General features: G+C 51.7%; 2 protein-coding genes across 6 annotated transcripts in view; both read right to left on the reverse strand.

The window, feature by feature from the left end:
• Positions 1–5,194: 5,194 nt before the first annotated feature.
• On the reverse strand, positions 5,195–18,067 carry TMEM106A (transmembrane protein 106A). Of its 2 annotated transcripts, XM_040640557.1 has the most exons (9): positions 17,529–18,067; positions 16,494–16,720; positions 15,889–15,952; positions 14,622–14,775; positions 13,990–14,130; positions 13,839–13,882; positions 13,287–13,340; positions 6,941–7,119; positions 5,195–6,300 (listed from the first exon to the last, which is right to left on the reverse strand). In XM_040640557.1, the coding sequence occupies exons 2-9, from the start codon at positions 16,699–16,701 to the stop codon at positions 6,185–6,187; spliced, it is 960 nt and encodes a 319-aa protein (XP_040496491.1). In that variant the 5' UTR covers positions 16,702–16,720; positions 17,529–18,067; the 3' UTR covers positions 5,195–6,184. The 2 variants fall into 2 exon arrangements, with proteins under 2 accessions (XP_040496491.1, XP_008699556.1); XM_008701334.2 differs by lacking the exons at positions 5,195–6,300; positions 6,941–7,119 and adding an exon at positions 11,353–12,932 and having other exon boundaries at positions 17,529–18,060.
• A 73-nt stretch (positions 18,068–18,140) lies between these two features.
• NBR1 (NBR1 autophagy cargo receptor) overlaps positions 18,141–24,199 on the reverse strand; it is a 29,592-nt gene continuing 23,533 nt past the window's right edge. For all 4 annotated transcript variants that reach the window (XM_008701331.2, XM_040640556.1, XM_008701333.2 and 1 more), the window contains 3 exons: positions 23,773–23,830; positions 22,605–22,713; positions 18,141–19,861 (listed from right to left, as the gene is read on the reverse strand). In XM_008701331.2, coding sequence (XP_008699553.1) covers positions 19,688–19,861; positions 22,605–22,713; positions 23,773–23,830 — 341 coding nt within the window. In that variant the 3' untranslated portion in view covers positions 18,141–19,687. The remainder of the gene's footprint in view (positions 19,862–22,604; positions 22,714–23,772; positions 23,831–24,199) is intronic.

Genomic DNA, 24,199 nt, shown 5'->3' on the forward strand with positions numbered 1-24,199 from the left:
GAGTTAAAAAAAAATTACTGCCATGAATTAGGTACAAAATATAAAACTCACAGTTTAAATGAGTCAGATCAACGTTGTTTCTCTGACAAATGGAAGAAATTAAGGTTACCTGCTCAGGTGACTAGGACTTTTTCTATTAACATTTGTGGGGAAGACATTGAGGATTTATATTTGTCCTTGACAAATCAAGTTCCAAGTGACCTTTCCTCCTTTTTTTCTTTCGATAAGAATTATCTCCCTGAAGTCTGCAGATCAGGAAGACCGTCTACTCTGGTAGAACATTTACATCTCAAAGGCACAGGGGGAAAAATGCAAGCTCCACAAACCTTTTGAGATAAATCTGGACTCTGAATAACAATTCTGGAAACATCTGGAGCCATCCAGCAACTAGCCTGTAAAGACTAGATTTGTAAAGGAAGGACAGCTATCCTTAATTCATAAAGAACAGGGTTGCCACCTAAATGATTATCAACTGTTGGAAGGTTTTTCTTCCCTCTGGGTACGTTTAGCTTAGGGGAGAAGGTCTTAAAAAAATCCTATCAGTCTTTGAATATTGGCTTCTAATTTGGCCAAAATTTTTTTTAAAGGTTTTATTTATTTATTTGACAGAGAGACAGCCAGTGAGAGAGGGAACACAGGCAGGGGGAGTGGGAGAGGAAGAAGCAGGCTCCCAGTGGAGGAGCCCGATGTGGGGCTCGATCCCAGGGCTCCGGGATCATGCCCCGAGCCGAAGGCAGACGCTTAATGACTGAGCCACCCAGGCGCCCCTAATTTGGCCAAATTTCTGATCATAGTGTTATTGAGTCCTTTCAGATACCTTGTCAGGTTTCAGCGAGACAAGCAGTACATATTTCGGACTGTACCGCACAATCCCATTAATTTAATTTTGGTTTCCCCTTAGCTGTTTAAGGGAGTAATGTGGCAGTTTATACAAAATCCTTCAGAATCCCATCAGCTTTGGGAGGGGCTTGTGGGGACAGTCCTCCAAGGGTAAATGCAGGGGCATTTGAGTTGATGTCACGGAATTTGTAAAGGGCCTTTGAGGACAATCTCTTCCAGTGTCCCAGTTGCTTATAACCGAGACATCAATCTTTGGGCCTGTGTTTTGATGGTGGAGCCCTAGGAGGGTGCCACGAGGGGGGATAAGGTGTTATGTTGCATGCCTGGCCTTGGAGCTGTCGTCGCCGTAAGGTGAATAGCTTGCTGGGCCTTGGTTTACAGTCTTGGTCCAAAGTTCTTTCAAGAGCTCAGTTATGGTCACGAGTTCAGTCAGACAGGTGCCCTCCCATCATGTATTCTGCCTTTTTAGCGATCCGCTAATCTCAGGAGATAATCCACTTACAAATGGGGCAGCGAGAACAGGTTGGGTGACCTTAGAAAGAGCTTCCAAACCAGCTCTGAAGCCGGCCACAGATTCCTTTTTCCTTTCGTTCACTTATTTGCTGTTCTTTTAAGATTATATATGTATATAACAAGATTTTTAAAAGAGTTTATTTATTTATTTGACAGAGAGAGGCAGCCAGCGAGAGAGGGAACACAAGCAGGGGGAGTGGGAGAGGAAGAAGCAGGCTCCCAGCAGAGGAGCCTGATGTGGGGCTCGATCCCAGACCACCGGGATCACGCCCTGAGCCGAAGGCAGACGCCCAACAACTGAGCCACCCAGGCGCCCCAAGATTTTATATTTTTTAAGTAATCTCTACATCCAAAGTGGGACTCGAACCTACAACCCCAAGATCAAGATGCTCCAGGGACTGAACCCGCCCGATGCCCCTGTTTGCATATTTGAATACTAGACCGATCAGTGCAAACAGGGAAGACTCGAGGAATGGCTTGTCAAAGATTAGTTGCTATTTTGCTAGATTTTCTCTCTATGAGAACATACTGAAGACTGAGGATATTGAATACCATCCTTGGGGTATCCATTTTTGGCCTTCACCGGGTCCTACCAACAAGTACCTAAGTGATAAGTACCTGGCAGCCCAGGGTCATAGGCCCCAATAATGACAAAATTCTTCAAAAGACTTGTGGGGGTCCTCCCTCGGCTTAGAAAATTCTTTTTTTTTTTTTTTTAAGATTTTATTTATTTATTTGACAGAGAGAGAGATAGCCAGCGAGAGAGGGAACACAAGCAGGGGGAGTGGGAGAGGAAGAAGCAGGCTCCCAGCAGAGGAGCCTGATGTGGGGCTCGATCCCAGAACGCCAGGATCACGCCCTGAGCCGAAGGCAGACGCTTAACGACTGAGCCACCCAGGCGCCCCTCGGCTTAGAAAATTCTTGGCCCTAAGTTCAGCCTTTGACTAAGAAGTAACAGATGCTGAAGAGGATCTTCTGCAACTTTGGGCAGTTTCATTTTATTTATTTATTTATTTTTATTTATTTAAGAGCGAGCACGTGCGCAAGTGGTGGTGGGGGGGGCAGAGGGAGAGGATCTCAGGCAGAAACCCCAATGAGCTCAGAGACGAGGTGGGGCTTGATTCCAGGACCCTGAGATCATGACCTGAGCTGAAGGCAGACACTTAACCGACTGAGCCACCCAGGCATACCTCATCGGCCTTTTGTAATGATTTAATGAAGCTGTTTTGGACTCTTGAAGCCTTTTAGAAACTTCTGCATACCAACAAAAATAGGTATGCCATTGTGTTTGATTTAGGAACCCTTGCTTCAAGTGCATGTCTTAAATAAATGATCTTTTTTGATTGGAACGTTCCCTATAATGGCCATGTAATTCTAGCTTTTTTTTTTTTGTAAGATTTTGCCATTTTTGTAGACATCTACAGCTTCCAGGATTATAGTTGTTAGACAAAAAATAAGCAGGTATGCTGGAAGATGGCTTGCTTAATTCTTTAGACTTAAAAGATCCTATTTTGTTAACTAACTGGAATTTAAATAAAACCCTTCAAATAAATAAATAAACAAACAAACAAACAAATAAATAAATAAGAGATTCTATTTCTTTTAATTAAGTCTTTTTCGGTCTCTTGGAGCCAGATTAATACCTAAGAGTGATGTGCTGCAGGGCTGGGGATCATATGCTGTTTTACCCCATGTACGTGGAAATCTCTTTGGGGTTTGTGGGTGATTAGTGTCCATCTAACCCATTCTATGACCAACTTAACCCGGAGTATTTTATTTTATTTTAAGATTTTAAGTAATCTCTACACCCCACATGGGGCTTGAACTCACAATCCCGAGATCAAGAGTCGCATGTTCCACCCACTGAGCCAGTCAGGCGCCCCCTAACAGCTTTTAAATTCTCAACCCATGCCCTCCATCTGTGGCTCTTTTGGCTTCCAAGATTCCCATTACCAAGAGCTTTTACTTATTGGACCCAGTTCATTTTAAGTTGGACCCAGTCTGACGCCAGCTGGTAACCATCAACAGTTCCCAGTGTGGAGTCTGGGGACTGGGGAAAGGACTGAACCAGCAGACCCAGAGAATGGGGACTGCAGACTGATTCTAAACGGGGAATTGCAGCTGTCACCAAGCGGTTCCCAGCATGGAATCGGGGACAAAACCAAGGACGGAGATTTCCCACCAAGTAAGGATCTGTGCGGTCAGTTAGGTCAAGTTTTCATGCAAAAAGAGCAGAGTTCAGACTTAGAACTTACCCACGGCCCTCAGAACCAGCCAGCCAGAGAACGCACCAGCTTCACGGGGTACCACACCTGTTTCTCATCCCCAAATGCTATCAGAAGTTTGCTTGGATCCTGTCACTGCCACTAAATGTGTTTAAAAAAAATTTCAGCGGAATAAATTTGAAGACCTAATTGGCCTTATTCACTGATTCATGAGTTAGGTAGCATCCCGTCTGGCAAGTAGAAGGGGGCTCTGAGGAGCTGTACAAAAGGGGAGACTTCTATAGGCAGAAATGGGGCCAGACAAGGAAGCTCCCTTTGCACCCTAGCTAACATTCTGAGCACACTTGAGGCAGGCTAGGCTAAGCTATTGTCAGCAAACCCTCTTGCTCAACCACAGACCCCAATGGTTTTCTTTCTTTCTTTCTTCCTTTCTTTTTCTTTCTCTTTCTTTCTTTCTTTCTTTCTTTCTTTCTTTCTTTCTTTTTCTTTTTTTTTTTTAAGATTTTTATTTGTTCGTTTGAGACAGAAAGAAAGAGAGAGCACGAGCAGAGAGAGAGGCAGAGTGAGAGGGAGAAGCAGACTCCTTGCTGAGCCAGGAACCCAATGCAGGGTTCCATCCCAGGACCTGGAAATCAGTACCAGAGCCTAAGGCAGACACTTAAACCATCTGAGCCACCCAGGTGCCCCTCCCAATGGTTATTTCTTATCACATTTTCTTAAGGCATTGACAATGACTGGAACATTCCCATCGCTAGACCAGAGAAGCGCTGATAGCAATGGAATGTGTAGAGACCACACTTGACACTTCCCTTCCCCGCCCATAATCATGGGCTGACCACATACCAAATCCACACGGTCAGATGCTCTCTGCCTCTTCTCTTGCACGTACCCTCCTGAGCTCTAGACAACTCTAGGTGTCCGTCTTGCTCTTGGAGAGGTCGATTGTTAAGGCTCAAGCCTGTCACCTTCCTTAGCTGCTGCCACCTGAAATAAATCTCTCCCTTTCTCTTTTCCAAACCCTCCTCTCTTGAGTTACTGGCTTCTCTAGCAAAGAATTTATCCGAGTTGGTTTGGTAGCGGTGTTGGCAAACCCAGCCAGGAGCTATGCTTTCGATTTGTCTGGCCCCCTCCAGATTCCCCAGGATGGAGCCGTTGGCCGGGACAGAGTGCCAGGGCTCACCCGTTTGTTTCCTGAATTAGCAGCTAGGATAGATTGCTCTGTAACACTACGATGGTTTTTTTTTTTTTTTAAGATTTTATTTATTTATTCATTCGACAGAGATAGAGACAGCCAGTGAGAGAGGGAACACAAGCAGGGGGAGTGGGAGAGGAAGAAGCAGGCTCATAGCAGAAGAGCCTGATGTGGGGCTCGATCCCAGAACGCCGGGATCACGCCCTGAGCCGAAGACAGACGCTTAACCGCTGTGCCACCCAGGCGCCCCGACACTACGATGTTTTGTAGGCTGGTGTATTAAATGCATTTTCGACCTAGATTTTTTTTTCAACTTACGATAGGCTTTTTTTTTTTTTTTAAGATTTTATTTATTTATTCGACAGAGAGAGAGACAGCCAGCGAGAGAGGGAACACAAGCAGGGGGAGTGGGAGAGGAAGAAGCAGGCTCCTAGCGGAGGAGCCTGATGTGGGGCTCGATCCCATAACGCCAGGATCACGCCCTGAGCCGAAGGCAGACGCTTAACTGCTGTGCCACCCAGGCGCCCCTAAACTTACGATAGGTTTATTGGGATGTAAAAGCTTCTGTTTATTGAATCCTGTGCCTGACGTGGATTATTTCCTTTAATCATCACAACACTTTCTGGATGGAGGTATTATTATCTCTACTTTGCAGGGGAGGAAACTGATCAGAGAGAGAGCAACTAGGCCACATTTGTGCATGTACAGGGAGCCGCAGGCAGGGGAGCAGAGGGGAGCTGGTCTGGTCTGCCACGAGGTAGTGGGTGGTGGCTGTATTTAAAGATGGAAGGTGAGGAGGTATGGGGACATACGGAATTTTCCATTTTTTGGTAACTGTGCCTGATCGGATAGTTTGACGGGTTGCCCGAGGAGCCTGTCTGTATTCAGTTTGGTGGTGGCTTGCCGCAGGCCCTTTCTACATTCCATTGCTCAAGGCTGTTGCCTGAAAGCGGCCTCTATACAAACAGTGTCACCAGAAAGGCTCAGAGACAGAGTGACCTACCTAAGTACCAACCAGCTAATGGTGGCACAAGCAGGATTCAGCCCGAGTGTGCTAGACTCCACAGCCCGGGCTCCCTCCATTAAAGCAGCTGCCCCAATTGACAGGTTCTCCAACAACCTGTTCTTTGGCTCAAGGGCTGCTCTCCCTTGTCACCTTCCCACCGCACCCTGCTTTCCACCAGCACAGTGTTTGAAGCTGGGGCTGGTTCTGAAGGCCTTTTACACCCATGCCCTTCCCCTGCCCCCAGACCCCAAGCTGGACTCAGGCTCTGCTGCTTCTAGAAAGATTGTTACCTGTGGGTAAGGGCACGTGGGTGTAGGAGGTAGCCTAGCAGTCAATAGCCCAACCAGTCCCTGCCCCCAGAAGCCTTCCTGGGTTGCAGGAAATGATCCCCTCCCCTGGCCATTCCACCTACCGGGGATGAAACTTGGGTAGGAGAATAAAAAATATTAACCCACAACTGGGTAATTTTCTGCTTTGTTTTGTACATTCCTCATCCATTAATCCACTTGGTCCTGATGCCGGTCCTGTGAAGGGAGTAACAAGTAATACCCTTGCCATTCTACGGGCAAAGAGACTGAAGCCCAGGGAGGTGATGTAGGGTCTCCAAGGTCAGAGGAAGAGGCAGACCCCAGGCTTGAGCCCAGCATATTAAACCCCCAGGCAAATTAGCCCCCCTGCCTTCACAGGGGCTCAGACCCCCGTGAGAGTTCATTGGATTTTTTCTTTTCTTTTCTCCTGACTCAGCATAGCAGGAGGAGGTGGAAGACTGAGGGAAAGGTAACCCCAGAGAACCTTGGTGGCGGGGAGGGAGGCATCAGCAGAGGGCCAGAGGAGGGTGCTGGAATCGTGGGAAGGGTGGGAGACAGAAATCAGAGACAAAAGCTAGCTGACTTGGAAACTGTCCCTGGGGCCCCTGGAAACTCAAAGCTAAGATGGAAGGGTGTTTTCCAACTTCCCAGGGCCTTGGAGAGAGATGCGGTTTACAGACATTCCCTAGGCAACCTAGGAAGACCGCCTCCCTCCTCCCATTGTGAGGTGGTTCTGGTTACAGGCAGTGGGGTGGGTGTGAGAGAAAGCAGAGGCGGTGGGGGCAGCATCCTGCGCTCTGCCTGCCCCCCCCTTCCAAGGCCTTCTGTCACCCCCACCATCATGGGTAGCGCTTACCACTGGGAGGCCCGGCGCAGGCAGATGGCTTTGGACCGGAGGAGGTGGCTGATGGCCCAGCAGCAGCAGCAGCGGCAGGAACAGCAGCGGCAGCAGGAACAGCAGCAGCAGCAGGAAGAGCAGGAGGGGCAGGAGCAGGTGCATGGGGGGGTCCAGGTTCATCAAGGTCCTTGCAGGGGCTGCAAGGGAACGGGAGGGGAGACAGATCCCTAGGAAGCTGTGATTTGGTCAATGTTGTTTGCTGGGGGTAGGAAGAAAGTAAGGTCCTTTGGTATTCTCTTGGGTGGACTCGTGTGTGTGTGTGTGTGTGTGTGTGTGTGTGTGTGTGTATTAGGGTAACTCAACTTTGCTGTTGCACTAGGCTGAGGCCTGGTGGGGGACCCAGGGAGGAGCAGGCCTGAGATATTTTATTTATTTTTTATTTTTAAAGATTTTGATTATTTGACAGAGAGAGAGCACGAGCAGGGGGAGTGGCACGCAGAGGCAGAGGGAGAAGCAGGCTCCCCACCGAGCAGGGAGCCTGATGCGGGGCTCGATCCCAGGACCCTGGGATCGTGACCTGAGCCGAAGGCAGACACTGAACTGACTGAGACACCCAGGCGCCCCGGCCTGAGAGATTTTAAAGATGCACCGTCCAATAGGGTGGCCACTGGCCTGTGAAATGTGGCTAGTGAGAGCGAGGAACTGAATTTAAAATTTTATATACATTTAATTAATTTTAATATAAATTTAAAAACAAATACTCTTTATGTATTGGAAAACTTTGACGTATGTTTAGAACACCTTGGATATGTAAATCTTCAACTGTGAATTTTAGGAAATCTCAATCTAAAGCAATTATTTTTGATCAAAATGTAGTGTCCAAGACGTGCTATTAACTATAAAATGCATGCTGTGTCTGGCAGACTCAGTACAAACACACAGAATATAAACTCTCTCATCAGTATTTGCATAGTGATTACATGTTTTGGAGGTATTGGGTTAACTAAAATACATCCAAATTAGTTCCACCTGTTTTCTTCTTGGTCTTTTACGTGGCTACTAGGAGATTTTAAATTACTTGTTGCATGCATAATATTTCTATTGGACGTGCTGTTTCAAAGCGTTTGCAAGAAAGCATTCTGTATCCTCCCGCACTGCAAACTGTTTTCAGTGCACAGCTCCCAAGGTAGGAGGTAGGTGCTTGGAGGCTGCTGTTTCCTGGGCTGGGGCTGTGCCGGGGGCACTGTCACCGAAGAAACGGTTCTCGGGTGCTGTGGTGGGTGAAGGGAGATAGCCCAGCCTCCAAGTCCAGGGAACAGAGACCTTCGGGCCACCTCTGCCTGTCCACTGATGGCTTGCCTTGCTCCCCGCAGTGTCTCTGGCTGATGGGTGACTGGATGGGGAGGGGTGAGGATGCCATGGGGGGGGGTTCTTGCCAGGAACTGAAGAAACTCCAAGAGGAGGAAGGCCAACCTGAGAAAAAATCCCAGTCCCCTCGGGAGTCACTACAGGAGCAGCAGCTGCCACTGCCCCCGAGGCCACCAGGAGCGCAACCACAGCCGCCACCACAGCCACAGGCGCCCCCCACCCAGCCACAGCTCCCGGAGCAGTCACAGACCCCGCCAGCACCGCCACCGCCACCTCAGCCAAGGCAACAGAACGCCCAGGACCCTCTCACTCAGTGCACCTCCGTGCACATCCTGCCGGATTCCCAAAAGCCAGGTCCTCAGCTTGGCTCAGTAGGGACCCATCAAGCTGGAGGGCAATCCAGCTTTAACAGATTCCCGGGAGGAACAAAACTCCCTCAAGGGCCCAGTAAGTGAGATGCCTGGGAGGGCCGGTGATGAGAGAGTCCCTGCTCCCACCCAAACCCTGTAGTCCAAAATCCACATCGGTATTCCCACTGCCTCTGACTCTCCCGGGCATCCTTGGCCTTTACTTGGGGGCCACTCCCCCTGGGGACGTTTGCATCACCCTGGGGTGGGCAAAGGAGGCTGCTGACTTTTGCAGAGGGTGGCAGCCCCTCCTCCGGGATGAGGGTGTCAGAGGGAGTGAGGGTGGGATCGGAGTCATAGGCATAATAAGACATGTCCTGAGCCCTGCGAAGTTGGGAACGGGGAATCACAGTGCCCCTTCCCAGTTGTGAATCTTCAGGGTGGGCTCCGTCTGTGCCTTGCCCTAGGGAGGGGCTGCCACCTGCCCCCAGACACGTAGCAGAGGGTCCAGCTCTGCCGTGTTCCGTTTTCAGAAACTGTCAGGTGAATAATGTGTGCTCTGTTTCACCATCAGGTTTCAGGAAGTTATTCCAGTTAAACCCGGATAAATACACCGAGCACTCACGATTCACGGTGAGGCAGTGTGAAAGGCAGGTAGACTCTGGCTGCGTGTGTAAGTGTGTGTGGACTCTAGAGAGGCTTCCTTGGCGGGAGGGGCTGCAATTACTTATAAGGTCCGTTACATAAAGCTTTTATATGCAGTGATATAGTTACCGCTGGACGGCCCATTCCTCCCATTTGTTGCCTTCATAAAAATGTCTAGGAGGGCGGGTGGCTCAGCACTCAGCAGAAACGGAGGGGTTGAGTCTGTTCGGAAAGACAGGACAGGTGCCAGAGAAGCAGAACAGGGGCTGTTGTAAGTGCTGACTGGGGCCGAGGCAGCTGGAGCAGGAGGAAGGCAAGACTCGAAGTGAGAGGCGGTGACTCCCCAGCAGCATGACTGCACCTCCGAGCCTCATCTGCCCCATCCCTCAAATGAGAGACATAATACCACCTCCTTAACAGAGGGTCAGGACCACTGAAGGCGGCAGTTGAGAGAGAAGGCATCACAATCCCTTAGTTTGGAGCCTGGCTCAATCCAGGCCTTCAGACCCGGGGTGGTCACTCCTGATGAGGACGACGTAATACAGTACAAGCTTTGGAAAGAAGGCTTCTCTGACCCAGGTGCAAAGGATGAGAGCGCCTGATGCTAGCCCCGTTGGGATGAGGACTGGGCCGCTCCATTTTACTTTTATTCCTCTCGCCTCAAAGGCTTGATACAATGTTCTAGAACAGCAGGCCCAGAAACGGCTAACTAACCCGGTTTGCCTCCTGTCTCTCCCTCTTCTCAGTCAACGAATTACAGGCAGCAGTGGTGATACAGAGACAGACCGTCAACTCCACTGGCCATCAGCAAAAACACAGATGACCGCTTCTCAGCCCCTCCCCAGCCCCAGTATCTCCAAAGTCACCCCCTCCTGATCCACTCTAGAAGAGGCGGCTAGCCAGGGATAAAATGTGACTTCCTCCTAAGAAGAATCAAGGGGCTGGTCAGCTCTGTGAGACTGGGAGGAAGGGAAGGGGGAATGAGGGCCCATGAAGAGGATGGGGTGGGTGGGAGACGCAGCATGGGTGATTCCATGCTTCGGCAGGCAAAGCCGATGGGAGAACTTGGTCTTGGGCCTCCCAAGTCTATAGCTCCATTGCCGGCTGTTATTTAGCAAGGATAGGTCTGTCGGGGGCTTTAAAGATTTTGAGAGCGAGTGAGCAAGCCCATGTGGGCTCGAGTGAGTGATGGGAGGAGCAGAGGGAGAGGGAGAAGCAGACTCCTCGCTGCGCACGGAGCCCGACACAGGGCTCCATCCTGCGACCCTGAGATCATGACCGGAGCTGAAATCAAGAGTCGAGTTGGATGCTTAACCGACTGAGCCCCCGATGCCCCTGTTGGGGGGCTTTACAATTAGGGCTCTCACTGGAGCCATCACCCCTCCCCACTGGCCGAGGCTTACTGAGACACAGCTGGAGAGGGAGAGGTTGCCTCACACCGTGCAGGCCTGGAGCAGCATTAGAAGCTGCAGTCAGGGCCCCCCCAAGTCCAGTGTAAGGCCTGGCCCATAGTGGGCGCTAAGCTGTGGCATGGATGATGGGAGGCAGGGGTGGCAAGAGCTCAGAGGAAAGGGGGGCTGTAGCCTCAAGTACAGGACACCTGATCTTGGGAAGGGAAGGGGGACTGGCCCACAAAACCCCACAGGCCTCTTCCTTCCTCCACCTCAGCCTTTCCCGGAAGCAGTCAGGCTCCACCCCCTCACCACTTCGGAAAGCTGACACGCCAGGGTCCCTCCACAACCTGTCCCCCTTTCCACCTGGGGCTGGTGAGGGGATGCCTGGGCCTTTCATGATTGCCCACACAGGCTGAAGGGGCCCCTCAGGGCAGTGTTTCCTGAGGGGGGCAGCAGGGGCGCCTGGGGTGGGGCACAGAACAGGAATATGAGAATAGGGAAGGAACTTAGACGGAGAGAGCGAGTGAGGTCCTGGGAGCGCTCTCCGCAGCCAGAAGGCAGGACAGGTTAGCAGAGGGGCTCAGGGCCTGGGGAAGAGAGCTTGGCAGGCACTCGGACACCCAGAAACAGGCCGGGATTGTCGTCCAGCTCTCCTCCCTACTCACAGGAGACTCTCTATTCTTTAACACTGAGTACAGTTTATTGAATACAATATAAATCCTTTACATTTGGCAACTGACACAGCAACTCCCGCCTGGCCTTTCTGGACTTCCGTGCTCCTGCCAGCATCTTGACTCCAGTCACTCAGGCACAAAAGTGCAGGGACAGGACAACCTCCTTCCTTCCCGTTGTCCCCCCAGCCGGCTAACCAGGTGCTGTCACCACTGCCCCCCTCCAACCGTCCAACTTCACATTCAGCTTTCCCCACCACCTCGGTTCGTCTCCCGGCCTGACAAAAACCACCGCTCCCTTCAGTGAGCCATTACCATTCCTGCTCAGTGACACCACAAACCGCCACCATCTGGAGCCCAGGGGGAACCTGCCGTATCTGGGACTTCGCCGCTTCATCTGAGGGACCGCAATGAGGAGAGGTCGAGACCCAGTCCCTACTGATGCGCAGTTCCAGCCTGTCCGTGCCCGAAGGGAAGCAGAGGCCTCTGGGAGCAGAGGATGGGCCCTGGAGCGAAGCCGGGGATGCTGTGGAGCCCAGCAGCTCGGCGGGACCCCGACAGCTTCAGCTCTGCAGGCAGCTCGCACCACCCTCGCACCACCCTCCGACCCACCTGTGTCGGTCACATGCGCTCAGGGTCGTGGGCCTGCCACCAGCCAGAAGCCTCACTTCAATAAATACCTCCCCAAAGGACTCTGGTTTCATCTGTTTTTCCTGGAGAGGCTCAGGGGGTGCCGGCGTGCCCCCCTCTCCTCCCCTACTATGTCTGCTCCTGCTGCGATAAAATGGTTTTTATGGAGAGATGCCTTAGCCAGAGAACAGCTCTGCCTTCCTAGGAACCGGGACAGTCTTTAACCAGGGAGGCTGCTGAGCCCAAGGGCCGTAGCCAATCCTGTCAGGGCACAAGTTAGCAGGACAGCAGCAGACCAGCACCGCCACCGCGTCACATGACCAAAGCAGGAAGGAGGAGACAGCACGCGTGTCCCTCAAGTCCCTTTCCTATCACTGGGTGGAGAACTTGAAAAAGATCCGTGTTTTAAAAGCCACATAAAATGAACGATTTCTCCCTTCAGGCCGGAGAAAGGCCAGCCCCAGAGGAGCGAGACAAGCAAGGTGCTCAGCACAGAACGGGCGGAGGCCAGTCCAGGGGCACGAAGGCAGCTCTGAGCACTCATCAGGTCAGACTCTCCTCAAGACAGACCAGGGCAAAGCCTGGCGCTGGCCCCTACAAGAACCAGACTTCTTTTCCCGTGGCAGTCAGAGGACGTTGAGGGGCGTGCGTGTGTGCATGTGGGCGCGTGAAGTTCACTTCCACGTAGGGTTTCCTGTGCTGAGGGTGTGTGTGGAGGGGGAGGTAGAATAAAGCAGAGCTTTTCCTTTGGCAAAGTCACTGTAGTCCTTCCCTGGGCGCAGGGAGATACGGCCCAGGCTGGCAGGGGCCTGGAGTTCGGGAACAGCAGATGAGTCACGGCGGGTGAGGGACCAGCACGTGGGGCACTGACGTGTTTCCCCGGCAGTCCACGTATTCATAGCTCTGGAAGACTAGCTGCTCTGAATGGCTCAGGTAGGAACAGGTCAGGGTGCCCCTGGAGAGGAAGCAGGCTTTGTTGCTGTGTCTTGGGGGAAGAGGAAAACTCTGGCCCTGCTCTGCTCTCTGGGGAGGAGAGGCTCCCTCAAACACCCCACGCTCTTCCTTCTGCTCCCTACTCTCGAAAGCCCCTGGGACAACTGTCCCACCTGTGATCCAGACAGTTCTGTGGCTGTCACACTGATGGCTTATAAGCAAGGTGGGGTCTAGGGAAGGGGCCGGACCTGCTTTCCCAAAAGCCTGCGAAGATCAGGGAGTTAGCTTCGGATGACTCCTCCCACAGGGTGGAAGAGAGGGGAGCCTGGGGTCAGATGTGGGCCAGGGGGACGCCCGGGCTCCAAGCCCTACTTACTGGACGTGCAGAAGTACATGGTGGACTTTGATTTTCATCCAGGAACAGATTTTGCTGAGAGAGAAAGAACACGGGACCATGTTTCACACTGAGCAGCCTGGCAGCTTGGAGGAGACCTGTAGGTTCCAGGCTCCTGGGCTCTTTTCCATCAGGGGCCCCAAATGCCACTCCCACTCTCTCTCTCCCTGTAAGGTGGGCATGTCACCCTTGCTGCCGCATCATTCCTCCAAGCCCCACAGGCTTGGCCGAGATGTGTGCTACCCCTCCCTCAGCAGAAACCAAGACACTCTTCTCAGCGATTCGGGCTGAAGAGCCCAAGGTCACGTATTGCGAGAATTAACCAAATTCTGGCCTGTTTTCATTCCAAACTAAGTCCAAACAGGCACGGGCCTGGGGACCCTGAACCCCTTGCACACTGCAGTCTTGGCCACGAGAGTGAGGGCCAAACGCTGGCTGGCGGGTTTGCTAAGCAGTCAGGAAATCTGGTAGGGATGAAGCCTGGGTTTCCAGCCGGGGAAAGGGCTAAGGCAGAAGAGATCAAGGGATACTTACTATGTGTTTTCATCCCAGATTTTGTTGGCCACTGCATAAAACATCTGTCAACCAAAGGCATATAGGGTGAGCCCCAACCCCAGCGGCGCCTTCTGACCACCACCCGTGTCCACACCCCTGTGGGCAGGGCTGGCCGGGGCAAGGGAGTCACCTGTTCACTGGCCAAAGGGCCGACATGGAGGAGGAGGCTGTTGGTGACCTGCCCCACCACGAGCGACAGGTGCAGAACCTCGATGGTCAGCTGGGTCACAGTGATGGGGTAGTAGTTGCTATTGGAGATGTTTAAGATATTCTGAGGGGGAAGACAAGGGAAAGGGAAGTGGGAAGGTGACCATCCTTGAAAAGGAGAAGTCAGATAGCTTCCCACCCCCCACCGCACCCTCCCCAACTGACTGAGCCCCACTCCCACTCTGGGCCTCAGCTGCCGAAGCCCAGTCCCAGGAGCCCCTTGGAGGGACTCTTAATGGCGAAGGGGTCACCATAAGACATGAAGCTGGCCCAGGACCCAGGCTCATCCTGTGAGGCTTCTGTTCAGTTCCACCCACCCAGGGAGTCTCAGGCATGTCCCCCGACCACAGCCTGTGTTTTATTCCTCTTGCCCTGATTCTGGCCCCTCGCTGTGTACCGTCCTCATTCGGCACAGTCTGCTATGGGGCTCACGGTTGCGCCTGCTTCTCCCCAGGCTTGGGTGACACCCTCCGGGATGGCAACCCCGGACAAGGGCTACAGAGGGGAGCTGCCGGCAAGGCGGGGTGGGGCTCAGGGGAGCAGGCAGCCACCCACCGTTATGTTGAGGTAGATGTCAGCCTCATCAAAGGCCACCGTGGAGGAGTTGAGGCCCGCGGGCTGCACGGCGATGGACCGGGGAAACAGGAAAAAGACGATGAGGGAGGAGGTCACAAGGCAGATGAGCACGGCCAGGAACACGAAGAGCTTCCTGTGGGAAAGCGGAAGGGCCCGGGGTAGAGGAGGGGACAGGTCTGCATAGGACGCACCCTTGGGCAGAGAGGGGCGCTCCTCTCCCCACACAAGGCTCTCCCCGGCACCAGCCCCCCCCAACTGCGCTTTTACCTCCCGTCTTGTGGAGGACCAGCCCTGGTGCAGATGTGGCCCCAAGTGAGTCGGAGCACAGGATCGGGAGGCGGGCAGCCTGGCTGCCATTCCCAGCTCTCTGTACCCCACTGGCCCAGGAGCTCTGAGCAACCCACTGAAGCTCCCTAGGCCTCAGTTTCCTTGTCTGTGAACTGGAGAGACGTGTACCTGCCTCACAGAACTTGCTACGGGCTAAAGCATGACAAAGCACGGAGGCCGCCGGCACAGCAGCTCAGCAAGGGCCAGCTGCCATCGCTCAAGAGATGTCCACACAGACAGTTCGGAATTTTTAAAATTAATATTCAGAACAGGACATCATCCGTCTCTCTAATTCACAACTGAGCCAGGCGTTACAGAGACAGCACCTCGCTGGTATTTATGAGGGGCACCAGCGGACTCAGGGTCTGGGGCAGGGGGCCGGAGGGCGGGCGGGGGCTCCCAGCCTGCAGCTGAGCACCTTGGGAAGCGGAGGCAGGCATTCACGTCGGACACACCCAGATGACAAACAGGGTCACCACCCCCTCCCGGGAGACTCAGGGCTGCCTCTGAGGCTCTGAGTATCTCAGAATGGGCAGCTGCTGGCTTTCCATCTCCACTGGGAAGACAACAGGCAGGTGTGAGCTGCCACAGAGAGGAGAGAGAACTTCCCCAAACTAAGCACAGCCGGGGCCACTGCCTCCCTTCCGAAAGGCCTTGCAGAGTGCAGAGCGCCTCTCTGTTTTCACAAGGGAGCCAGGCTTCTTGGAAGCACCGAAGCTCAGGACACCCAGTGCCCTCGGGCCTCATCGGCTGTGCCCAGCCTTCTTAAACCAAGAAAAATCCCGGAAACGGAGCTAATATATAGGAACTCAGTGAGGCTTCTGGTGGAGAAGAATTCGGGGGGGAGGCAGAATGGGGGAGACAAAGAGCTCCCGGGGTGACCACAGCACGTGGAGCTGAGGGGAGAAGAGGGGCTTACGTGCGCCTGGGCTTCAGCCTCTGGTCCCCGTAGGGGATGAGGGCCACTAGCTGCTTCTCCAGCTCTGTAGAGAGAAAGAAGGTAAGAGTGAGGGCTAAGAAGTATGCATGTTGAATGTTTCCTGTGCCAGCCTGCCAGAGCACGCCTCCACCCCACAGAGTCGAGTCAGAAGCATGCCACCACTGCCCCAGAGCAGGACTGGGAATGCTGGGCAGATGATAGCAGCTCAACTTTGTCGGCTCTGGATGGAAGGGAGATTTTCCTTCTCAGGTGTGAATTTCCAGAAAGCACCAACCAGCAAATGAGTGAGAAGCTTAGCTTCTTTGGAAGAGGTCGTTTGTCACTTTCTGAATCCTAAGGTACAGTGCTGCTAAGGGGATAGGGAGGATGGAGACCCCCTGGGCTGGGGAGAACCACCAGGGCAGAAGGGGTGGGGGTGTCTCTGCAGCAAGCACAGGGCAGGTGAACATCTCGCTGGCCGGCCTGCAGCTGGGGGACCAAGAGCGGGGAGACCCAACTCCATTCCAGGAGGCTCAGAGGGGCCTGCTGGCTGCCGAGAGCTTTTTCTGGATTCCAGGCTTTTTCCAAAGCCTTGGGCCACTCACCTTGCGGGATCTCCCCGCTGCCCTGGCAGGTGGGACAAGTCACATAGCTGGCACTGGCTGCCCCTTCACAAGGCATGCGGGAACAAAAAGACTTGCTGCTTCGGGTGCTGGAGTAGCAGGCAGCCTTGCCGCCCATGGCCGGGCCGGGGGGCAGGATCGACTTGTTCTCCTCCTCCCGAGAGCCCAACTGGGAGAACGTCTCACCCATGATTCAGGGGCAGTTTTCACTAATGAGAGAAGAACAGAATTCAGTGCTAAGCTTGTTAGCACAGAGACCGGATGTCACTCTGGTTTTGGGTTGTCAAGATGGGCAAAGAGCGCCACCCCAATTTCAGCAAGCTCCTGCCCAAGGAAGCTAGCATACGGAAAACAGCATTTACGTGGGACTCTGGGATCAGAAATCTCGGGGCGTTTCATTACTGCAGGGGAGCTCAATCAGCCTGCAAGAGGGAAGAGTGAAGAAAAGCAGAAGTTATTTCCCTGTAAGGGACTTCTACAAGTGACTAGCCAAGCACTTTTTTTTTTTTTTCTGGGAAAGTTGCTGAGCTGTCACTTGCTTCAAGGGAAGGAAGTGGACGGGCTGGTGGGCGGTGGGGGAGGCCATAGTCCCGAGTCCCGTCACCCTCTGCAACAAGGTGACTCTGAAGAGGCGTTCAGGACACCGGGGCAGAAAGGCCTGTGACCTCCCAGCCTGGGAGCTGAAGCAAGCTTCCGTTCCTGAGCCTGGGCAGGTGCTGGCCTAGCTGGAAGGCAGGGAATTTTTGGAACAAGGCGGCTGGGCTGGTCACAGGTGTGCCCAAGAACCTTAAAATGGCCCTGAATGAGAGCAGAAGCCTGTTCCTCACTGCTTTCTGTGGGGTAAGAAAGAATGCCTGGGGAAGGATGGGAGCAATGGTCAGGATCTCTCCTTCACTAAGGAATGGTAAAGGCTAAAAATCCAGATTCTTCCCCAAAGGCTCAGGAGTGGGGGCAGAATGAGCTGGCAAGGTAAGCCGCACACCGGACCTTCCTGGGCCCCCATCAACAGCGCCTCACCTGGTTCAGGTCTGGGATCCGGGGCTCCCGTCAGCCAAGAGTGAGATTTCTGGAATGTGTCTTTGGGGAGAAGGGCTTGTAGGGCAGGGTGACCTGAGGGCCCACCGGCTGGGGCTGACCAGGCTACTGGCCCCCTTCGGCAGAGTCTTGGGGGAGTGAACGCGCAGCGTTGCAGAGCGTGGGCAGCGGCGACCCCGGCCTCCCTGGAGGACTCGGCCAGGGGCCCGAGTAGGGGAGCAGCCGCAGGAGCTGGGATTTCTCGAGAGTTGCAAGTCCTGCGAGACGCCCCGAGGCCGTTAGTCGAGCCTGTTAACCCGCCAGTGCCTGCGTGAGGCTGGAAGGCACCGAAGGGCCCTCAACCCTTGCCTCCCAAAGGGAAAGAAAGGAAAATCTGGGGAGCGCCTTACCCCACCCCCGGGCGACAGGAGGGCAGAAACGGCTGCAGGCAGAATCGAAACTGCGGGAAGCCGGGCGCTCGCCCCAAGCTTTGACTCGGTGCCTAGGGAGGCTCCGCCCCAGCTCCTCCGGACCCACCCCCCTCCTCCCAGGGGCCCGCCCCCTCCCGACACGCTGGGGCCGGACGCTGCTTCCGCAAGCACCAGCCACTCCAGGTAAGCCTTTCTAAGAACCTTTATTTCACCATTCTCGAAGCGGTTATGTACACGGACGACCGGCCCCCGGGGTCCTCCTGGACCCCTACAGTACGACTCAGGAGGTCAGAATAGGTCCCGTCCGAAATCAACCCAATTGATTACACACACCCTGCCGCTCAGCCTCTACCCAGAAGCCCGGATAAAAACGTTTTAAATAATGAACAGCCTGGTTGGCTTGCAGTCTGAATCTTGGTTTATTTAATAGCGGTCAAGAAGTATAGTGTAAATAAACATCATGATGACTAATGATTAATCAACATCACCATTCATTATAAATACCAACCAGGTTAAATAATACTAGTTTACTGTCCTTCCCCCTTCTGGATGAGGGTAAGAGTCTTTTTTTTCAGGAAGTCACTTTCATGAATAATAGCTTTTAGTGTTTTTTTTGTTACCTTTTCCTTCACCCATTGTACCCAAGACTCCTTTCTGCAAACAGAATGAGGACCTGGGCCCCTGGCAGAAAGCTTTCTCATTCATTCTGGGATTAACTCAAAACTTAGAGTTTGTCATCCAAGTTTTGCAAAACAGCCGCCTCCTGTTCTTGGCTCACTAATGCTAGATACCTTTGAACGGATTTCAAACATTCAAGAAGTCATCAGCATTTCCTATTTGCCCACCCCTGAACTAACTTTTCGAGATTAACCTAGGAGCCTGCCTTTCACTTTTCACCTCTAACATCCGCCGCCCTGACGGTAGGAAAAAAGGTAACTGTTACATTTCTCTTCCTTTTAATAGTTTTTCCCTTCTCTATAGTATTAGCAAAATATTTCACACTATCTACTTAAATTTGTTTCCTTAAATAAAGAAAAATGTATGCAAAATTACTACAGTAAACACAGCTCAACAGGTGCTGGTGGGTTAATGAGCACACTCCCTCCTCCTCTCACGAAGTGCGGAGACCCAGAAGGAATCTTCTCGAATGTACCAGTGGGGTCTTTAGAATAAACAACAGCGCTGATTACTAAGTCTTGCAGGGAAATGACTTTGTCCTTGAACAAGGAAGAGTAACAAGATTTCTCTGGGGCTCTGGGTGTCACTTCAATACCGCATAGCTGTGAGACCTGGGGTAGGCTAGAAAAATTGTAAGAATTCTTGAATACAACTTCCAAGGTTAATTTCTTTTAAAAACTGACAACAGATATCCCCATAGAAACATCCACATTTAACCAAAGAAAAACACTCAACTTTGATACAAGCAGAAAGAAAAACGGTTCTATAGGAAGTTATGCTCTTCAATGCACTGAAATGGAGACAGCAGCTTTATCCAAATCAACTGAAGAACCGTTTTCCTACAATTCATCCGATGTCTCTGTCTCAGTTCTGGTCTTTCATTTGCTCCAAAAAATACTGTAATGCAGGTACTGTCTTGATAATTCAATAATGGGCTCTATATAGATTCATCAGATTAAAAAATAAGCCAGGGCTTTCTCCCCTACGCCCCCAAGGACAGAATAAAGATCATCTCTGAGCAGCAGGCAAAGTGATTTAATACGAGGCCACTCCTCAGTAGCGGTGGCTGTACCAGTCGTTGTTGTTGACCTGAAGCAGTTCTGTCACAACCTGCAGGATGTTGTAATTGTGTTTCTTCAGCAGCCTGAGGTTCAGCTGTCTGTCACAGAATCCCATTTCGAAGAGATGGGCCATCAGGGCTGCTGTCTGATCGTCAGAAACTATTGGCTGTGTAGTCAAGCAGAGCAACATTTTCGGTATCATTTATGTGCCTTGTAAATTGTTATTATCTTGTAAATCATACACATCTTTCCAGATCTGTTTAAAATACCAGGGAATTCAACGCAAGGGTATGGCCACTCAGTCCACCTGACACTGTATGGCCACCTGAGGGAGGACTGGGAACGCCCTGCTCGGGATTCCCTATGTTTGTACCCGAATCGGGCAACTGAAGAAGTGCCCTCGGGACGAGGATGCGGTGGCTTCAGAAGGAAGCATTCTTTGGCCTGGTGAAGGAAAAGATTCGAGCAAGCACTGGAAACACCATGAAGGTAAAGGTTACTGTGCTGATGGGGCCAGTGGAAGTAGGGGCAGAGGCCGTTACCTGGAGAGGACGGTCAGCTATGCAGCGCAGCTGAACAAGAAACTGGGAAATGACATCTTGGGCAACCTTCTTGGCACCCCCCCCCCTTTAAGAACAATCCACAAAACAGGGAGCTAACATTCTTTTACCTCCCTCTTTGGGCCAAGCCCTATGGTGGACACATAACCTTCCTAAACCCTAACACTTTGGATTACCCTAACTCACTTTTTCTTTTTTATTAACATATAGCGTATTACTAGTGTTTCAGGGGTGGAGTTCAGTGGTTTATCAGTTGCATAACACCCAGTGCTCATTCCATCACGTGCCCTCCTTAATGCCCATCATCCAGTTACCCCATCCCCCCCACCTCCCCTCCAGCAACCCTCAGATTGTTCCCTAGAGTTAAGTCTCTTATGCTTTGTCTCCTTCTCTGTTTTCATCTTAGTTTTCCTTCCCTTCCCCTATGTTCTCTATTTTGTTTCTTAAATTCCACATGAGTGAAATCATATGGTATTTGTCTTTCTCTGACTGACTTATTTTGCTTAGCATAATACCCTCTAGTTCCATCCACGTCCTTGCAAATGGCAAGACTTCATTCTTGGATTATCCTCTTACCATTTACTTACCAACTGTATTGACTGCCATCAATTCTCTTAGGTAGAAAACAGATAAAAAATACCTCTTTGGCAGGGTTGTTGAGAGGATTAGAACCAGAGTGTGGATATGTGTTGAGCACAGTATCTGGCATTTCTCTCTACACCCAACTCCACTGTTCCCTTCTTCCCTCTTTCAGCATAAATTATCCATCCTCCTTTCCAGGATAATCCTTCCACATGTCCTTTGCTTGCCATTCCGTGGTCTCTCGCCACCTCAAAAATCTCTTCCTGCGAATTATCCCCTCACCTTGACTGCTAGCCGCCTTTGCTCCCGGCTCGGCCAGCTGCAGAAATACCTGTCCCGCTCTGACTTCTGTGGCCAAGCTTTGCTCTTTCCCATTGTGCTCCAGCTACTCGAGGATGAGGCCGACCTGCGCTCTGAGTCCTCTGCACTTGCTCCCTGTTCCCTGGCGGCACTGGCACCTCCTTTTCATTCAAGCTCCCTTCCCTAAGCTCTAGCACATCTTCCTCCTCAGGCTCCTGGGCGGGGCCCTTCTTCTTTAGGGGCTCCTTAAAGGCTGTTCTTGCTTTACACCCCCTTCTTCCCGGAAACTCTAACCCAGTCACGTGGTTTCTGCTAGAATGTGTGTGCAGGTGACTTGACCTCCAGGCCACACCTCTCCTCTGTGAGCCGCAGGCACTTGCCCAGCTGCACTGTGGGTAACCTCACTTGGATGGGCCTCAAACTCCAACCATCCAAAAAGGACCTACTCATTTTCTTCCCGTCCTGCCCAAATATATCCTCCTTTCTGGACATCCCCCCCTTTTTTTTAAGATTTTATTTATTTATTTGACAGAGAGGCAGCGGGAGAGGGAACACAAGCAGGGGGAGTGGGAGGGGGAGAAGCAGGCTCCCGATCCCAGAACGCTGGGATCATGACCTGAGCCGAAGGCAGATGCTTAAGGACTGAGCCACCCAGGCGCCCCACTGGACATCCTGTCTTAATGAATGGTACCATCCATTGCCCAAAGCCAGAAACTTGGGATTCTCCTTGACTTCTTTGCAGCCTCTTAATTATGATCTCCAAGTTGTGCCATTTCTCTTTCTCTTCTACCCTTCTCCACCTACACATGGATTCTTGAATGGATTGCTCTAGGGTTCCCCCAACCTCCACACTGTAGTGGAGTTATCTTACTAGGTACAAATCTGATGTTAATCATTTTCCTAAAGCCCATTCACTGCCCCCCACCCCCACTAGCCTTAAAGTAACATCCAAACCACTTACCACAGCACCCCACCTACATAAATTGGGCTTTTCTCTTCTTACCCTTCCCAGCCCAAATTCATCTTTCGGGCTCACACTTCCAACTCTTCTTACTGGTTAGTCTCTGTCACAGTGCTCTTTCTGTTGCTCTTTCCTGGCACATACTTATTTTGTCCTTAAGGACTCAGTTCAGGCATCATCTACCAGGAAGCCTTCTCTGGCCCCAAGCAGGGGCCCACCGCAGGCTGAGGTGTTCTCCGAGAACACCGGCGTGCGATCTTACACTGTACTGTTTACCTCGCTTGTGTCCCACTGTCTTTGGGCAGGGACTTGTGTCGTCTTCACCTTGTAGCACGTACTTGCAAGAGCTCCCCACACGTAACAGGTCCTCAACAAACATTAGGTCTTTTTCCAAAGTCCTACAGCTAGAAAGTGGCAGAATGCCACACTACTCTCCCACCCAGACAGGCAGCAGCATGTTCTCCAGTGACTTGGCTTTGGTACAGGAAAAGGACACATACACTGACCTGGGCAGTGACTGGTGGCCCAGCAAACAAGGCCTTGTATGCAGAAGCAGCAACAGACAGAGCGCCCTTCACCAGTCCTCCAGCAATGCTGCTCCCGTGGTGGTGGTGCCTGGGGAGGAAAACCAAATTATGTCCCTAAACGACACAAACCATTCCCTTCCTACAAGCTAATCTGGGCTCTAATCCTTGAAAGAAAATGGATTCCCCTGAGGAAAAAAGTTGGCTGTAAAAGAGAATGTGATCATTTTCCTATTAGTTTCATAGCTACAAACCTTTGTTTGATGTAGAGCCCAGCTCTCCTGCTGCAGGTAAGGGCATGCAGCCCACACACCCCTCTGGTTAGTACACCAGCTTTCTGTCCCAGCTGAAAATTATGCGGTCAAGGGCACAGAGGGGTATTAGCAATCTGTCTGCTTAATTGTCATCTCAGAGGATACACCTCCAAAGGAAATGTGGTTTTTCTGGGCACTGTAGGGAAGAGTCCCCCTTGCCACTGCCCTGAGATGATTGGGAGCAGAGAGGCAGGTGTGTGTAAGAAACCATAACTAAGATGCACAGTGGACCGTGACCTTCCTGCCTTCTCTGGTACTAAGGTGAGGTGAATTTGAGAATACTGGTCTGGAATGTGAACCCCCCTGCCTTTTTTTTTTTTTTTTTAAGATTTTATTTATTTGACAGAGATAGAGACAGCCAGCGAGAGAGGGAACACAAGCAGGGGGAATGGGAGAGGAAGAAGCAGGCTCACAGCGGAGGAGCCTGATGTGGGGCTCGATCCCGTAACGCCGGGATCACGCCCTGAGCCGAAGGCAGGCGCTTAACCGCTGTGCCACCCAGGCGCCCCCCCCCGCCTTTTTTTTAAGATTTTATTTTTTGAAGTAATCTCTATACCCAATGTGGGGCTCGAGCTCGCAACCCCAAGATCAAGAGTCACATGCTCCACTGAAGCAGCCAGCCAGGCGCCCCTGGAATGTGAACACCCTCAATCGTAACTGTAGCCCTCTGTTCACTGCTGCTCACAGGCTTCAGGAGAAATAAGAACATGGAAGAATGATGGCTCTCCTCCTCTGCGCTCTGGAGGTGGCACATGCCTTGAGAAGCTTGTGTAAGCAGAAGCAATACTAGGATATCCACCTGCTTCTGAAGAAGAGGCTGCACAAGGTCCAGTTACCTTGAGTGGTCATAGCTCGTCTGTCTGCTGTTTACAAGTCCCGATGAGCCTCTGGGCTCTAAAAGCAAAAGAGCCATCGGTTAGATGCGGCATCCACAAATGCCTAGCGTTTAACTCACAGCGAGGCGAGTTTTGAGAGGCAAGCAGCAATCTGATCACAGCATTTATTTATTTATTTAAAATATTTGGGAAATTCTGCAGGTGATTTTAAGTGATAAGGAGGAACTGTCCAGAATGCAACCCAAGATGACCGTTTATTGAATCAGAAAAACTAAGTCTATAATCCTATCACACTCATTTATTAGTTTCTAAGTACTTTAGGTTTTTTTTTTTTTTTTTTTTAATTAAGAGTGGGAAGTGACTTTGAAGGTCTACTAACAACTTCAAGGTGCCAGTCTCCTTATTTTGGAGGTAAGAAAAGAGCCCT

This window comes from Ursus maritimus, unplaced genomic scaffold (genome assembly GCF_017311325.1).
Source record: "Ursus maritimus isolate PB19 unplaced genomic scaffold, ASM1731132v1 scaffold_24, whole genome shotgun sequence".
Taxonomy (NCBI): Eukaryota; Metazoa; Chordata; class Mammalia; order Carnivora; family Ursidae; genus Ursus; species Ursus maritimus.